The sequence below is a fragment of the Amphibalanus amphitrite genome, unplaced genomic scaffold, assembly GCF_019059575.1.
Source record: "Amphibalanus amphitrite isolate SeventyFive unplaced genomic scaffold, NRLGWU_Aamphi_draft 001365F_arrow, whole genome shotgun sequence".
NCBI classification, from domain to species: domain Eukaryota; kingdom Metazoa; phylum Arthropoda; class Thecostraca; order Balanomorpha; family Balanidae; genus Amphibalanus; species Amphibalanus amphitrite.
The window spans coordinates 9994-27994 of record NW_024882858.1 but is presented as its reverse complement, the minus strand read 5'-3'; the positions used below and the strand labels follow the sequence as shown (position 1 = coordinate 27994).

The window sequence follows — 18001 nt, the reverse complement described above, 5'->3', positions numbered from 1 at the left end:
ATGGCCGTCAACGGGTCCCGGCTGCCAAGCAGCGGAGTAACGGAGGTGGCGGTTCAGCTGAAGAGCGGCGGGCCCGCGGTGACGCTCAGCGCCGTGGTAGTGCCGGACAAACCACTGGGCGTGGATATGCTGGTGGGGATGACCGGCATCGCGGCGCTGGGCGGGGTGACAGTGCGGGCGGCGGACGATGTGGTGTTCGGTGCCAGCGAGAGGCCCGACGTGGCCGTGCCGGGCCCGGGAGGGGTGCCGCCGCGATGCAGCGCCGTGACGCCCCCGGCGTTGACCGTGGAAGAGCGAGACTTCACGGTCACTTATGACGCGAAAAGTCAACACTGGACGGTGGCGTGGAAGTGGCGGAACGGGGCGGAGCCAGGGTGCCTGAGGAACGGTGTCCCCCAGTACGGCGTGCCGGCCGAGGCACGGCAGGAGTTTGATGCTGAACTCCGTACATGGATCGACAACGGCTGGCTGGAGCCGTACGACGAGACGGTGGACGGGCCGCCGCGTGGGCTGATCCCTCTCATGGCTGTTGAACAGCAGAACAAGACTAAAGTACGACCAGTCTTAGACTGCCGCGAGCTCAACAGCCATGTGGAGGCACACACGGCCGACGCTGACGTATGTGCCGACACGCTGAGGAAATGGCGGCGGCACGGGGCCAACGTCGCCGTCGTCGACCTGAAGAGGGCGTACTTGCAGCTCAGGACCGATCGTCGGCTGTGGCCGTTTCAGACAGTCGTGATTGATGGCCAAAGGTACGCTCTTACCCGTGTCGGATTCGGGCTCAACGTCGCGCCTCTCATCATGAAGGCGGTGGTGCGGACGGTGCTGCAACAGGACCCAGTGATGCAGGGCGCCGTCATACCGTACGTCGACGATCTGTGCGTCAATGAGGACGTGGTGAGCGCGGAGCGCGTGATCGCCCACTTCGCGAGCTATGGGCTCCAGTGTAAGCCGCCGGAGCGGGCTGCGGACGGAGCGCGGCTGCTGGGACTGCGTGTGGAGCCAGTCGGGGGTGGGCTGGCCTGGAGGCGTGACAACCCAGTCGGCTCACCGCCCGCGGCAATGACGCGGCGCTCCGTGTTTTCATGGTGTGGTCGTATCGTGGCGCACCTGCCGGTCTGCGGTTGGCTGAGACCAGCGACAGCGTGGCTGAAGCGTCGTGTCAACTCTCTCACACGCGGGTGGGATGACGTCACACACGACGCGGCCCTGCGGGAACAGCTGAAGCACGTGGCTGAGCGACTGGCGAGCGAGGACCCGGCCCGTGGGCAGTGGTGCGTGACTGGGCACCGCGCCGTACTGTGGACGGACGCTAGCTCGATAGCCGCCGGCGTCGTGCTGGAGAGCGAGGGAGGTGACGTCATCGAGGACGCGTGCTGGCTCCGCCGGGACGAGGCCACCCACATCAACATGGCGGAGCTCGACGCCGCCGTGCGGGGCATCAACCTGGCCCTGGCGTGGGACATGAAGACCATCGAGCTGAAGACGGACTCCGCCACTGTTCACCGGTGGGTCAGCGACGCTCTGAGCGGGCGCGCGAGACTGCGAACCAAGGCACATGGAGAGATGCTTATCCGCCGGCGGGTCGACGTCATCAGGCAGCTGGTCGCAGAGCTGGGCATTTCTCTCACCGTGTCTCTAGTCCGCTCGTCTCAGAACCGTTCGGACACGCTGACCCGAGTGCCGTCCCTGTGGTTGCGTCAGGACTCGCAGCCAGCGGACCAGCGGCCGAGCGATGGACAGCCAGTGGCAGCAGCGGCAGTGGTTGGATCGGAAGTGGGAGACGGCGGCGGCGCCGTTACCGTGGACTTCCGACAGGCCGTCACTGACGTACATGTCAGGGCGGGTCACCCGGGTGTCCGACGAACGCTGTATTTCGCGCGTCGGGATGTGTCATCGTCGATTTCCCGGAAAGTGGTCAGGGAAGTGGTGACGGCCTGTGACGTCTGCCGCGCGGTTGACCCGGCGCCGGTGACCTGGAGGCACGGGTCGCTGGCTGTGGAGGGGACGTGGGACCGGCTGGCCATCGATGTCACGCACTACGGTGGTCAGTCCTACTTGTCGGTGATAGACTGTGGCCCGTCACGGTTTTGTGTGTGGAGGCTGCTGCGGCGGTCGGACGCGGCGACAGTCACGAGTGAACTCGAACAAGTGTTCGCGGAGCGAGGCGCACCGGCTGAGCTTCTGGCGGACAACGACACCGCTTTCCGCAGTCGTCAGTTCGCCGCTTTCGCTGCCCGCTGGGGAGTGCTGCTGCGTTTCCGCGCAGTGCATCGCCCCAGCGGGAACTCCATCGTGGAGCGGAACCACCGCAGTGTCAAAGTGATCGCGGCGCGGAAGAAGTGTGGCATCGGAGAGGCCGTGCACCTGTACAATATCACGCCCCGTGACGGCGGGACGGCGGCTGAGGCGCCCGCCAACGGCATCTACCGCTACCCTGTGAGGGACGCCGTGAGACAAAGAGCTACCGCCGGAGCGTCCGAGGAGGCCGTGATAGGACGGCCGCCAGCCCGGCGGGAGGGTGACTTCCAGGTGGGGGACGCCGTGTGGGTGAGGCGGCCGGGCACCCGCTGCACCGAGCGGTCGGTTCGAGGAACGGTGTCTGGCGTGGTGTCGCCGCAGGTGGTTGAAGTGGGCGGCGTGCCTTGGCACATCAGAGACCTCCGCCACTGCGGTGACACCGGGGGACTAGCAGCAGGCCCTCGGACCCTCGACCGGGGCAGCGGGGGCCCACAGGAAGCGGAGGAGGACCGTGCCGGGTCCCCGGTCGTCATGACATTCGGTTATGAGGGCGATGGCGCGCCGGGGCGCCCGGTGGAGGAGGCTGATGATGCGGGTGGTGAGTGCGGCCGGTCTGAGAGCGACAGCGGCGAAAGGGTGGTGCGCCGAGGTCAGCGTAATCGGCGGCCGCCTGACTTCTTCGGCCACGTGGTGCCGATTGATGCGTTAAACAGCAGCAGCGGAAGTGATGATCTTGAGGATCAGGGTGAGGTGTAGTCTGTGTCTTAGTCATTGCGTGGTTCGAGCGATGATGGTGCGCGTCGTATTGCGAGCCAGGGTCTTATGGCGCCGGTGAGTCGGCGGAGGGAGAAATTGATCAGCCTTTGTCTAGGGTTCAGAATGACGTGATATGACGTGATATGACGTGTACAGAGGTATGATCTAGGCTAATGTGGTGAAGCCGGGCAGTGCGCTCCGGGACACGAGCGGGTACGGGTGTGAATAGAGGCATCTGAGTGTACTGGACTTTTGGCATTACTACAGCAAACTACATAGATACAGAGCTACCCAGACTTACCAAGCCGTGGTGGTTTTATGGCCAACTCCCGGCTCTCTAAACTGCACTGAAACCTCCAGCTCGAAAATGTCAGCTTTTGATCTTCTACCAGAGGAAATTATCATTTGTGGATCCAATCAGGGTTTGACATATACCCATCAGCATGGTGATATTAGGGAGTATATTTAGCAGTATGGGTGTACCACACGGCATTGACTGCCGGAATTCTATGAAAAAATATCTACGCCTTTCTTTCGTGGTAGACACACAAACTGTGCGAAACCATGCATTACCCAGAAATCGACCTTTTATGTTGGTAGCCATTCTCGGCGACCTTCGAAGCTCCTTAGAAATAACGGCGCCCCTCAGGACGATGCAGAAACAGCAGTACCGGTACTGACAGGCCGATGATCGGCACGGTTCACCGGCGCTAAATTCATGAATCTAAGGTAAGGAAATGTATAAGACATCGGCTACAAGGACAATGAATGACAACCAACGTTATGGGCTCGATACAGTGCGAATGGTCTGAGGTTGTCACAGAGTGGACCTCCTATCGTCCGTTTCTGACATTTCCGTCCTTCTCTGTCCATCGTAAACGTCTTCCCTCCCATCGTCACTCGCCCCGAAGCGACTTCCATCCGTGTGAAAGAGATAACGACGAAAACAATGGCGGCGCCATCCGCAGCGATCGCGTCTGTCCGTTCTCGGGGCAGCTGCGTCCTCTGGTCGACGCTAGTTCGTCAATCTGGCCTTCCGTCCCGCTCCAAAGAAACGGCCGCTGCCGGGCGGCGGCGGCAGCTGGGGCCGGCAGCGACCGACTGACCGGGGCACCGAGGGGGCGGGGGGGGGGGGCAGACGGGGGCAGCTGGAGCGGACCGGTGCTGCAGGTTTGGCCAGGTGCAGCTCGGCAGTCACAACCCGTCCGACCACTCTGAGAGACGGAGATGGCCTGTCTGTCTGATGGCTGCAGCCGGGTGCACATCTATACGATTGTCGTCTGTCGTTTGTCGCCGGCTGTACGATCGCTGCTCATCAGTTGTGCAATGTAAATGCTGCTGTAAGTGTCTGATTCAGTCATTCGATAGGTTGTAGCTTGTAATTACTGCTCTTCGTATTCGTTAAGCGATTGGAGTCTTTTCCAGGGGCGGATCCAGGAAAACTCCAAGGGGAGGGTCATGAATCGAAGTGGTGCCCCTACCTATACCCAAAATTAAAAACTCAACGGATTTCGTCCACTTCATTTTGGTGGTGCCCCCATTTTCAGTTTTTTTATTTTTATTTTTTATTTTTAGTCAGTATCTTAACTCTTAGCCCCAACCACATTTACCAATTGTAAGCAAGTATATATGAATGTGCTATGTGTATATATGTTGTGGACGCTGAGCAGTGAGTACTTACCAGGAACGTTATCAGGTAAGCAAATCGTTGTCAGTCCGACGAACTTGACCCTGGCGTCTAAGGGGTCTGTCCTTGACACTTCAGGCTTGTCAGGGGCACCAAAGTCCTTCCAGGGACACCACAAACCTGTCAGGGGCACCTACGGCCTTGTAGGGGCGCCACAGGCCCGCCAGGGGCACCACAGGCCTGCCAGGAAGCAGGGGCACCACAGGTCTAGCAAGTATACACGACAGGCCTGTCAGGGGCACAACGGGCCTGTTGGGCCCATGGGGCCCTAGGGGCAGGGGCACCACAGTCCTTCCAGGGGCACCGCAGGCCTGTGAGGGGCACCAGCGGCCTAGCAGGGGCACCAGTCAACACAGGCCTGCCAGGGGCACCACAGACCTGCCAGGGGCACCAGAGGCCTGCCAGGAGCACCACCGACCTCGCAGGGGTAACTTGGGCCTGCCAGGGCCCAGGGGCACCACGGGCCTGTCGAGAGGCACTTCAGGCTTTTCAGGGGCACCATAGTCCTCTCCGGGCGCAGGGGTAGCAGGGGCACCAGAGGCCTGCCAGGGGCACTACAGGCCTAGCAAGGGCACCACTGGTCTATCAGGGGCACCACGAGCCTGTCATAGCCAGGCATCTCAGGCTTGTCAAGGCCCAGGGGCACCACAGGTCTGTGAGGGGCACCAGCGACCTAGCAGGGGCACCAGTCAACACAGGTCTGCCAGGGGCGCCACAGGGGCACCACAGACCTGCCAGGGGCACCAGAGGTCTGCCAGGGGCACCACCGGCCTCGCAGAGGCACCTTGGCCCTGTCAGGGGCACCACGGGCCTGCCGAGGGGCACTTCAGACTTTTCAGGGGCACCAGTCCTCTCCGGGCGCAGGGGTACCAGCGGCCTAGCAAGGGCACCAGAGGCCTGCCAGGGGCACCAGCGGCCTAGCAAGGGCACCAGAGGCCTGCCAGGGGCACCACAGGCCTAACAAGGGCACCACGGGCCTGTCAGGGGCACCTCAGGCTTGTCAGGGCCCAGGGACACCACAGTCCTTCCAAGGGCACCGCAAGCCTGTCAGGGGCACCAGAGGCCTGCCAGGGGCACCACAGGCCTAGCAAGGGCACCACTGGCCTGTCAGGGGCACCTCAGGCTTGTCAGGGCCCAGGGGCACCGCAGTCCTTCCAGGGGCATTACAAGCCTGTCAGGGGCACCAGAGGCCTAGCAAGGCCACCACAGGCCTGCCATGGACACCACAGGCCTGCCAGGGGCACCACCGGCCTTGCAGGGGCGCCTCAGGCCTGTCAGGGGCACCACGTGCCTGCCGGGGACACTTCAGGCTTGTCAGGGGCGTTACAGTCCTGTCAGGGCCCAGGGGCACCAGGCCCGTGGTGTCCCTGCTAGGCCGGTGGTGCCCCTGGCGGTCCTGTGGTGCCCCTGTCAGGACTGTGATACCCCTGATAGGCCGGTGGTGCCCCTGGCAGGTCTTTGGGCCCTCGGGCCTCAAGGGGGGGGGGGCATGACCCATGTGACCCCCCCCTTGGATCCGCCCCTGGTCTTTTCGCGAGAGTTTGGACGACCTTCGGTTTACGCTAGGCCCAGGGAACACCGTTTCGATGGAGCAGATCAAATACATTATACAACTCAGCTTGAACAGTTGATATTGCAGGGACGTAGCGAAGGGGGACGGGCGCCATGCCCCCTTGAAGGCGAAAAATAAAATAAAACTTAAAAGAAAATAAAAGTAAATAACAACAGCTGCGCTACACCCCCAAAAATAGGTAGTAGGCCAAATCCGAGGAGTTTTCCTTTTTGGGAGGGGTACGACACTAGGCCGCGACCTGTGGCCCCTCCGTGAGCAAAATCCTGGCTACGTGCCTGTAATATTGATTTATGTAGGTATTGTTTATCATCAATTCCCTTGCATGCATTGCATTTGGATACTGATTTCAGAGGTAATCTACCAGGCCTACTTCTACATTGGTCAGTACAAATACTATGGCGCTGGGACCTTTTCTAAATTTCCTTTTGGCTGCTCAGTGCTCACCCCTTGTCGCCTTTCAACTGTGGTTTGTCAAACCATTTGTCATTAAAACTTCTTTTCATTATCGCTGTCCGGCTTGTTGGCCGCAGTTTTTCGTCCCGCCTGCGTCCAGTCGTCCTCTGTTGTCGACTAATGTACCATCCCTATCAGCTGGGGGTCGGCCGGGTGGACGGCCAGTCCAACAGCACCAAATTCGGCCCGATTCCATCTGCCGTTGGTCTGAACTTTTTCACACCCGCACGCGGACTGACGTTGTGTAATTGATAAACGCGATCCATTTTATGCCGCCATGTTCTGCCGGTTTTGCGGAAGACGCACCTCCGGGCAAGCGTGAGGATTTTCCATTAAAAGGGTTTCTAAAGCCTCCATTTAAATAAAAGCTTTCGAGCACAAAGCGTAGGATGAGCGGTGCCTTCTCAATCCTGAAATCCGACAAGTTAATGCACTGAGATCGCTGGAATAGAGTAGGTCGTAAGTCAAAGCACGACATAATGGCTTTCTATTTATAGACTACAAGTGGTTGCTTGAGGCATTGGGGTCTTTGCGGCTCTAATTCCTTTACGTACCTTAATGCCGTTACCTGGATATGCAACGACCGAAATCCTTTCTGTCTAACGTCATTATGCTGGTATTGTGGTGCAGCTATTATTCACACATGAATGCAAAAGTGGCAGTGCGGTACACACAATTACAAGACAAATGTGTTTCAGTGTCATTATGCCCATTCGCTATGCGATGTGTTTCTTGTGATTGTGATAATGTGTCGTAAGATTATGAGGATAATATCATACGTTGTTCTTCCATTACTTTAACCACACAGGCAAAAAAATGAAGAATAAGTAGAACTTGTCTGCCCGAAACGACGAATATTTGAATGAGCTGCCAATGCCGATAAATTTCAATGCTACAAGCTTAATCAGCTAGTTACAACTGACTCAACTAGACCATAAACATATCAGCTCTGCCTGCTAATTAATGCAATAACACCCCAGCACTTGTCGCTTGACTAATTAATCACACCCAGGGAATATCGTTGAGCGTCGCTCTGAGTCCCTCAAACCATTTCTTCACAAATTCCAACGATCCTTCTGCGTAGGTTGAACCCCAAATACCTATGTCAGGAGTTCATCCACTTTTCACTTTGGACCCAGTAGGACCAGCAACTAGCAGTCAAGTCTTTGAGGTAAAAATTGCTTGTTTTGCGCTTAGGTTACATAATAAGGTGTTTTGCCTAACTAGTTATTATACAGCCATGTGGTAGGATTTAAGATCGGCTATTCGTAAATAGATCAATAGCGCACTGATATATGAGCATGCAAATGATGTGTTATCTCAGCAAAACAGCTAAATTGAATTCAGTTCTCAGGATAGATTAGTCAAGCCCCACAGATGCCAATGCCATATGGCGCTGCAGTGGAGCTCATAAGGCGGAGCGCAGCACGATGCCCGTAATAAGGCTTGGTGCAGGCCGAATGAACATCAAAGCAACGTCTCTCTATTCATCTCTCTCCCGCTCTCCTCTCTCTCTCTCTCTCTCTCTCTCTCTCTCTCTCTCTCTCTCTCTCTCTCTCTCTCTCTCTGTCTCTCTCTCTCTCTCTCTGTCTCTGTCTCTGTCTCTGTCTCTGTCTCTCTCTCTCTCTCTCTCTCTCTCTCTCTCTCTCTCTCTCTCTCTCTCTCTCTCTCTCTCTCTCTCTCTCTCTCTCTCTCTCCTCCCGCTCTAGATCTCCTTGCGCCCTCACAGGTATTACTATAGTGGCATGCTGCATGTACTCGATATTTTCAGCTGAACTACCTTGTAGATAGGCGAAAGTGGATGCTGTTCAACAATTTCCCATCTGACTCTAGGTACACCATGTACACTTGTACAGCTCCTGACACCATCTAACGCAGTTTCCCATCTCTGCAGCCTTCCAGCTCCCTCATCAACCCCTGCAATCAGTTCACAGTTTTGAGTCTCACTCCGTGCCGGCCTGTGAGCGGCCCCTCATAGCCGCCTTCCGTCGTTACCGACGCGTCGACCGCCGATCGGGGCTCGGGCTAAAGCGGACGATCGACGACTCTTGGCGGCTTGGCCCGGCCGCCGGTGCGCGAGACGAATGCCAATTGCGACCGTCGACGGACCGACCGCGCCGAGACCGGTGGACGCGGTGGTCCGGCCAGCTGCCTTCAACTCCATAGCGGCCCTGGATGGACTGGGGGACCACACAATAGCTGAACCAGGTATGATCGGTGCTGGAGGTGGTAGAATGGGAAGTGATGAACCTTTTATCTGTTTAGACCCAGCTGGTAATTGACCGAATCCAAAAGAAATAGAGCCATGGTTTAGCCGGCTTCATCCATTTCTGTCGATGTGTTAATTCTGTTCATGTGTTTATATTTCTGTATCTTCCCTTTATGTTTCGGAAATAAGCAGTTTACCATCAGGAGTTGACAGGCCACAGCCGGCTAAACTGAAGGCCAGAATAATTCCCCAGCGGTGTCTAAACAAGCAAAAGAGTGGCGCGATCAATACAGTCCCAGATGCAAGCCCGAGCGCAAATCGAAGAGCCACAATAATTATAACTCGCCTTCAATGAACCACAATATCTCACAAATATGCCTTATGTTGTGGCATGTTGTGCAGGTATACTGTGTTAGGCTAGGTTTGCCGAATTACTCATTGCACTATGCGCCACGCAACATATATAGTTAAGGAAAGCATTTAAAAGGAGGCTTATTAACAAAGTTGTGCTCTAAAACTACGACAACGACGCCGAAACTGGAAAACATTGCCAATCACCCACCGGAACAAAACATGCAACCGGCTGAAAAAGTAGCTCACCGCGACCATTCCCTAAGTTCTCCTTCAGAAAATACAATAAATCTGACACCAGTGGAGTGACTCCCATTGCTCTGCCTGCTCTCGCCGTGCCCGCCGCCGCTCTGTCCCCCTAGGCGCAGGAGGAGGAACGGGTCACCCATGCAGGAGAGCAGTAGAGATGACCTTCGGGAATTACCAGCTGGCAGAGACCGGTCAGAGAGTACGGCAACGCCAGGTGGTCCGGCCCGGCCCGCCGTCATCGCCGTCATAGGCGTCATTCAGCGTCATCAACAGTCATCGGCCGTCAGAGCCATCGGTGTAACTTGCACTAGTTCCAGCGTCATACGTCATCGACGCTACTCCCCGCCATCGCCGTCATCGGTTTTCATCAGCAATCATTCCGCGCATTCATCAGATCAAAACATCTAAATCACTTCCAATTTAAATCGAATCACGGCCAACAAGCTTCAAAGCGGGTCTTCTGGGCCACGTGTCAAACTACCTACATAGTCAGCTCAATAGGCAGGGCGATTACGCCAAAGCCGATAGCAATTTCTCAATAAAGCATAATCAGTTCTGAAGACTGCATGCAAGGAGCCTTTTGTAAATGTCAACCCATAACTGTAGCCCACCTGGCCTTTAGTATCCTATGATCCATTCTGCTAACAGAAATCACATGCGATGGGCTGCTTCGTTTCCATTCCAAGTCTTCCACTGTCGCGACGCTTTCATTCAGCATCGCCGGCACGTGCTACGGACAAGGGTTTAATTGAAGTTTGGACGGCGAGATTGGAGCTGAAGATGAGTATCGACAGAGGCAGCTGCGGCTCCCACCTGCCCACCCGTGTAGCGGCGTGTCCTACATACAGATGGGACGCGACCGACGCGGGAGGATTGAAGGATTGTCGGAAGGGGCAGCCATTCGGCCTGGGGGAGGATACTGAAGGCGTGACCTTTGCCTTGCGGATATAGAAGAAGAATATTTTTTCCTGATGTGCAGAATGTCTGACATTTCAGACCACGGACAGTATGTGTGCCGCCTTAGAGATGAAGGGTTTAGACATCGAATCACTGTTGTAATAAGCAATTGGGGCCAATTTCCAACAGCCGCTAGACGGTTTCGACTCGTCACAGCATTCATGCTTCAAGTGGTTCCGTAACTATAGCCATTATACCAACCAATCCACCTGTAGCATACGACAGTAACGATTCTGATCGCTGACTATAGTCAATCACGTCGACCAGCGATTGAAACCTGTTCTACCTCCTCGACACCAATCACCAGCAACCCACCTGTGACGCTGACCGGTCACCACCCTGACACCAGTCTGGGCCGGTCCCGGCCACTGCTCCCATGGCGGTCCATACGCTGATAATTGGGGGCCACCCTTTTTACTCCGGCCGGAACAGAGGCCAATTTAGAGTCCAACCCTGTAAGAACGTGGGATCGGAAGGAGAATCGATGTTAATTGGACCGGTGGAAATTAACTGCTGTTTCATTATATATAGGAGTGCGGCGGAACTGGCGACTACGAGACAACTACCGTATAACGCCAATGCGGTGGGTACCGATGGGTGCTTATTCGTCTAGATATGCCTTCTCATTTCATAATTCATGATTTAGGAAGCTCCATCTTCTGAATAATTTCTGAAAATGAGGAGAAAGATGTTCGTCAACCGGAATGAGGATGAGTGGATTGAGTGTCTGATGACTAATTCAGATGACAAAACGAATAAAAACGAGAGGGGGAAGAAGCAAAGGATGAAGACCAAACGGATTAAAAAGAAGCTAATTCTGCCTTCGCTGGAGCTAAATATAATGTACCTAACAACACTGCCACCTCCAGCCTTTTGCTACAAAACCAAAGAGATAAAACCACCAAAACATAGCTACTAAATCACAGCTGCAGTGCAGAGCTAAGAAAACAAACACGAAAGGCGCCATCCAAGAGCCGGCCACAGTCACCACGGCACATCTACCTCAGACCACCGAGGACCATAAGCCACGGTCCGTCTAGACCACCGAGGACCATTCGCCACGGTCCGGCTGGACCACCGAGGACCGTCCGCTTCGGTCCGCCTCCGCACGGACCATCGAGGACCACCGGCCGACCGACCGCGCCGCCGCTGTTCTGTTTGGCTTCAGCCGTCAGCCGGGACCGTGGGAACGCCACGAGAGTACCCGCGATGACATCAGTAAATGACGTCAACAGACCACTCCGACTCCCTCCCGATCATACGTGGTCCGATGTCGCTGTCAGTGAAGCGACTTTGATCACCGCGCCGACCAAGGACATCTGTGAGAAGTTGTGGAGCTGCAGGCCTAGTCTGGGCGACTGGGTCTGTGTGTGAAGTGAGCGGGTGATAGGCACAGTCCCGATGCACATATTAATCGGTAGATGAGCAGGACTAAGAGACCCAGTTAGCGCTGAGTTAGGGTATAAATTGCTAGCTGTCCGCTTTTATTCGCTGATTTGCAATCGTGTTATGTTGTCACAAAATGAAGCGACAACGGCGTAGTGCAGCGCAATGTTTCACAATCTCACTAGGACCTCGATCGAGATCGGCGGCGATTTGACCACGTGACAAAGCCCGTGTCACGTCCGGTGGAATCCCATGACCGGCCGGGGCGGGGGCGCGGCCAGTCACGATGGGGTTTCACAGGTCACCTATCAACGGAGCGGCGCCGCCACCGGGCGCCGTCGCAACAGAATGCCATTGTCCGACCCAGGACGGTCCTATTTCCGCCCTGACCGGCGGCGTCTGGACAGACACATGACCAGAAAGGACACCTTGTCTCCCAGGGGTGAGAGTGATGTGCGACATCACCCACCCCCTCTCCGGCCCCAGGTCACGTCTCGGGAACACCGGCGGCCAACTCTCAGAACACGGTGCCGGCAATCTCCAGTGGCACTTGACATGCAATGGACGGAAGCCTGGCCCCGAGGTGTGAGGAAACTGAAGACGACTCTGCAGGAAACCAGATGCTTCTCTCTTGAATACAACAGCGAAATGGAGTCATTACTTCGGACATGTTCTCCGGTGAGTCCAGAACTTCGCAAGTGCCTAAAACAGATTGTCCGGGTCGTTCTAATAGATTCGCATTTGTCAGCGTCCGATGCCAGACACCTTTCGTAATTCGTGGAATGCCCTTCATTTTAGTGGAACTATGAATGAAGCGACCTCAAACATTGACAGGCAGTCAACAAAAAGATATAGATGTGTAAATTACTTCAATAAACTTGCACGTGAACATAAAATATCGAATACTACACTGAAAACAATTTAACCTAAGGCTGGCGAGTAAACCGGTGTTTTACGGGTACCCCTATCCGCAACCATTTTTAACCACCCTCCCAGGAGTAGTGCTAGGTCCCATTGCGGTGCAGTCGTACTTGCTCTGAGCGGATATAACCGCTGTCAGGGAACAAGTCCGCTGAGAGCAGGGACGACTACGCTGCAATGGGACCTTACTGTACTCCTGGGAGGGTGGTTAAAAATGGTTGCGGATAGGGGTACCCGCAAAACACCGGTTTACTCGCGGGCCTTGGGTTAAATTGTTTTCAGTGTATGCATAATAGGACATCACAGAATCAACTATCTGCAGCAGTAATAATGCTGCAATACCATTGTGATATATGGTTGCCTAAATAGCTTCGTTCGTACCCTGCTATAATGGTAGCACGTTGCGCGTGTCATTGGTCACATATCACTGTGACCAATGGCCATTTTGTGAAGGAGAGATCTGTGGCCGCCCCACGCCTCGGACTGACCTAAGTCCGCGGTGCCTCCCTCACCCCACCGCTTGCGACCTCGCGGACCTTTCAGCGCGTCCCACTGAAAGGTATTGAGCTGTTGGTTAGGGCTGACAGCTCTGGGGGCCGTGCTGTCCGATTCGGTAGCGGCACGACTCCTTTCATCCGAACGGTTTCCGGGGCTTTTTAGCGGACGGATGGGAATCGGAAAACGCGGAGTGCGCTCCGTCTCCATCCTGCCTCTTTCAGATGACCGTGGAAGCGTCTTTCCTCTCTGCCTTCCAATTCAACGCCAGAAATTTTGGGTTTATTGATTTCATATTTGAATAAATATTCATGTGTTATAACTGCACTAGTTTGATTTGATTAGTTCCATAGCCGTTTGTGTTTGATTTAATAGGTCACTATAACAAGATTTGGCCTCTGAAAGTGATGACATGAAATAAAGGAAAATAAAAGTTCCATAATTTATCTGGATCTGAGGCCGTCTGCTGAACGACTGTGGTCTGTGATTACAGTTTAACCCTCGCCGGCCGAGGGGGGGGGGCGGGTGCCGCCCCCCCCCCCCATAGGGTTTTTTCGCGATAGCTCCGAACACGCTGGCGATAGAGAGCTGAAACTTGGCATACCTGACCTTTGATCCAAGCCGCATCTTTTGACACCAACCGCATTTTTGGGTCAGGTCAGGTCACTGACCTATGACGTCATAAGTGAACCTCTGCACGGTCTTCAGATGTCGCAACTTCGCAACGCCCTCACTGCCAGAGGAGATGTCACAGGGAAATGAAACTTGCAGGATCTAGTATCCATTATGAGTCCCACAACTTGTATATCTCGGATTTTTCCTAAAGGTCATATGAGGTCAGGTCATTTTCGTGACCTCACCATTATAAGTCAATGGGGAAAAATTCAAACTGCTATTCTGGCGCCGGGAACGATCTCCAACTATCTCAAGCACACAGAATCGTGATTTGATGCACTCCTTGTAAGGTTAGATGCGTCACTTTTGCAATGTTGACCTTGCGTGACGTCATTTATGACGTCATCAAGGTCAAATTAGTTTTTCGTCAATAACTCTTGATCAAATTGAGCTAGCGAGTCGGGGAAGGCACCAATGGACTCAGGAAGGCCTGCCGAATCGAATGATATGCGACATGACCTCTTTCGACCAACTTCGTGACCTGGGGGTGCTGACCTGACCTTGACCTGAGGTCAACACCCCAAGTTGACCTGACCCGGACAAAAAGTATATCATTCGACGCGCCTGAGCGAGGCGAACGCGATGCTGCCAAAATCGGCGCTCTGCGGCCGTTTTTTGCGAAGTTATTCACCAAAAACTGAACCGTACCTTGGGGCACTTGACCTGACCTCAGAGGTCACCGGTTGACCTAGGACCTTAAAATCGGGTACCAATCTCTGCGTCTCGTAACGGCGCACACGCTCGTTTTTTCCGCGACGCGCTAGCTCCACCAGGGGCGAAACGGCGAGGGGGGGGGTCGTACCCGCCCCCCCCCCCCTCGGCCGGCGCGTATGTAGAAAACCAATAGGTCCGGCGAGGGTTAATTTTTACTTTATTTTGGTACCCCACACTGACGCTAAGTAATCATGCACATGCCTTGTTTGGAACTACGGATGCTTCACAATAAATATATTATGCACTTTTACTTTAATTAAGCAGCATATTGCATCATTGTAACACTGGAAGTTTGGCATTGTTAAAGTTTATATGGCGCCATTTCCATATACCTACAGTCTGTGTCCTTATCATATCCGTAGAACATCCCAATCATCCATCCTAAATGCACAACTGCGTGCACATAAGAGGTCACTCGGCAGAGGGAGGGGAGGGGGCGCAAAAATAGGCTCTAGCTCCCCGACCTACCTATCTGATTTCCTGGTATCGTTAGGCTCCACCCATCTGCCGGAACAGTGGGCGGTGCCCCCCCCCCCTCCCCAAGACAGATGCTATCGAGCGCCGCTCCTAATTAACTCCCGTCCAGATAGTAACGTCGTGTGAACTGCTGGGCCGACCTTCCGGTGTCGGGTCGGCTCAGGCAGCCCGAAGCCGGGCTCTGGAGTGGCACTTGGAAGCCCCATCGGACTCAAGTGGCGCTGGGAAGCCGATGCAGCAGGGAGCCGCCGTCAGCCCCAGGGGTCACGGTCCACCGGCCGCCGGGCAGTGGAAAGGTCACGAGGTCACGGAAAGGGTCGGCTGACGGTGGCCACCATGCACAGTACACAAGCCACCTCCGCAAAGAACTTTGGTGGCGGCAGTCCACTGTCCACCATTCACTGACATCAAACAGCAGCGAAGAAACGATGTGCGATGGATTACCTGCAATATTTTCACTCCGAAACCAGCACTTCCGACGGCATTACAATTGCTTAAATTAGTTGACAGGAAATTAGGGCGCCAATGATAGTTTGCAGAGCACAGTGAAGGATTGAATCCTTAATGAAGGCAGCTTCACGTGGTGCCTAATTACGGCACAGGGGTGCGCTCTCAGCTGAGAAGCGGGAGTCTGTCCTCGCGCAGCGAACGCACGTAATTCATTGCCTGCTGTCGTCCTTAGCCTGATATAAATGCAAATTTGTTGGCGCGGCCAGCTGTTACGGAAATGTGGTGCACCAGACGGCTTGCGAGCTATGAGCTCCGCGGAGACCTCCTCCGCCCGGGCTCCTAAGTCGCCCGGGGGTCGGGGTCGGGCCTGTGCCACCGCATAGTGCCGCACAGCACACAGCACTAAGACCCACTGCACAGCACACTGAGCACACTATACGCACAAGACGTTATTGGAAGCCAGCCATTGAAGTAAAAAAACCTACATCACTAGTTAAAACTGCATGCATTTTGCATCATTAGATGTTGCAAACGCAAGACATCACACACTATGCAGCACACTACCAATATCCGTGGTGGATACTTGGCTCGATTATAGAGCTTCCATGTATAGCTTACCCTTCACTGTAAAAACCCATGTCAAAAACCAGCACCCTGTACCTGCTTATTTTAAGCAGGCTAAATGGGTACTAAATTTTAGCACTCTTTTCGAAAAATAGCTCCCTGTGCCGGCTTATTTTAAGCACCCTAAATGGCTGCAACCATTTAGGGTGCTTAAAATAAGCCGGCACAGGGAGCTATTTTTCGAAAAGGGTGCTAAAATTTAGCACCCAGTTAGCCTGCTTAAAATAAGCAGGTACAGGGTGCTGGTTTTTGACATGGGTTTTTACAGTGTTGTTTGGTTTTCGGTGCCTACCGCCCTCGCAATTCCGACACCCGCCTCGCGAAATGGAACGGAAACACCAGCATATATGGGGAGCATAAGCAGTCCGGAATATATGTCACACAGGCAATATGTTGGTCCCACTTACACAATGCCTCGGGAGACCAACTCGGCAATGATCACTCCCCAGAGAAATTCCCGGTTTCGCAGCCCGTGTTCCAATTAGAGCTGTAAGTTACAATAACCGCAGAGCTCGCGTCGGCCGGGGTAGGATTATACGGCAGGATTCTCCAGACTGAGACGCTCTTGAGTTGGTGGTTCTCCCTCTGGTATTCTTAGAACATTTTGTCAAGAGTAGCGGATATAGTTTGAGCCATCGGTGGGCGTATTAGGAGGGTCCCGATGGCCATGGCAGATCGTGGAGATCGGTCAGGCCGGTCACCAGCGGCGAACCAGCTTGAATGACATTTCTATCTCGACCACATCACCAATCGCTCTCAGACCGATTGCCAAAAATAACCACGCCACGCCAGTAGCCTTTGGCCTGTCTGGCGCCCAGTGAGACCTGCCCCCCCCCCCCCCCCCCAGCACGCTGAGAGCCCCTCCACACCACTGTTTTACCACCACCCGTCAGACGGCTAGCGCTGGAGTCGGCCGCCGCCGCACCATGGCGAGGTAGCAGCCGCTATACGGGAGTGTGACCGGCTGACCACCTGCCGCGCCGACCGGCTGGGAGAGTTCGCGGCCCGGCCGGCGCCACAGCCACTAATAACCTGTAGTACATCTCGCGCAGAACTGGCGCAGTTAGTCGGCTACTTGGGGCGTCGTAAAGCCGCCGGCCTGGGTACACTTTACCCGAATGCGGCAATTAGCGGTGTGGCGGCCACTTCCAGGCAGCCTGCAAAACGTGCACGATTGCTGCCGGGGTGTCCGGTGCTGGCGGCGACGCTGGGAGGCGGGCGGTGGACTGTGGACGGTGGACGGTGGACGGTGGATGGTGTACGGTGGACGGTGGACCGTGGACGGTGGACAGTTGGCGGACCGTGGATGGTGACGTTTTACGGCGGACCGTTGACAGCAAAGAGAACGAGGTTTGGATGAACAGGAAATGTAACGGGGTGGACAAGGGACGGGGCAGAACGGGGCGGGAAGGGCCGGCAATGCGACAACAACTGCAGCGAGCCGTATACGGGTCACGCACTACGATGTCCCTTGCAGTTGTGAATCACACTAGCCTTGAGATTTAAATGAGGAGCAATTGTCCCGGGAGCAGCGAAGCAGCTGGAGGGCGGCAGCCTCTTGTTGTTCTCCAGTGACGGATTGTGGGGCCCTTGAGCCGCCTAAAATGACCACGCCATTCAGAAGACTGCTGACCTACTGCCCAGGGCTATTTGCCAAACTGGCCGACATCTTGTCTGTGTTTGACATTGTGTTCTTGGCGGTAACATTTGGAAAGATGCACTTTTTATCAGCACGTATTTCTGGTTAGGACAGAACCTTGTAAGGACAAGCAGAGCGCAC

The 18001-nt window shown here is 55.0% G+C and overlaps 1 protein-coding gene across 1 annotated transcript; it reads left to right on the top strand.

Moving 5' to 3' along the window:
• On the top strand, positions 1 to 2842 carry LOC122372487 (the record flags this gene model as incomplete). The annotated part of the gene is made up of 1 exon (XM_043349705.1): positions 1 to 2842. A coding segment is annotated over exon 1 (2842 nt), but the record flags the coding sequence as incomplete, so codon positions are not given.
• Positions 2843 to 18001: the final 15159 nt, after the last annotated feature.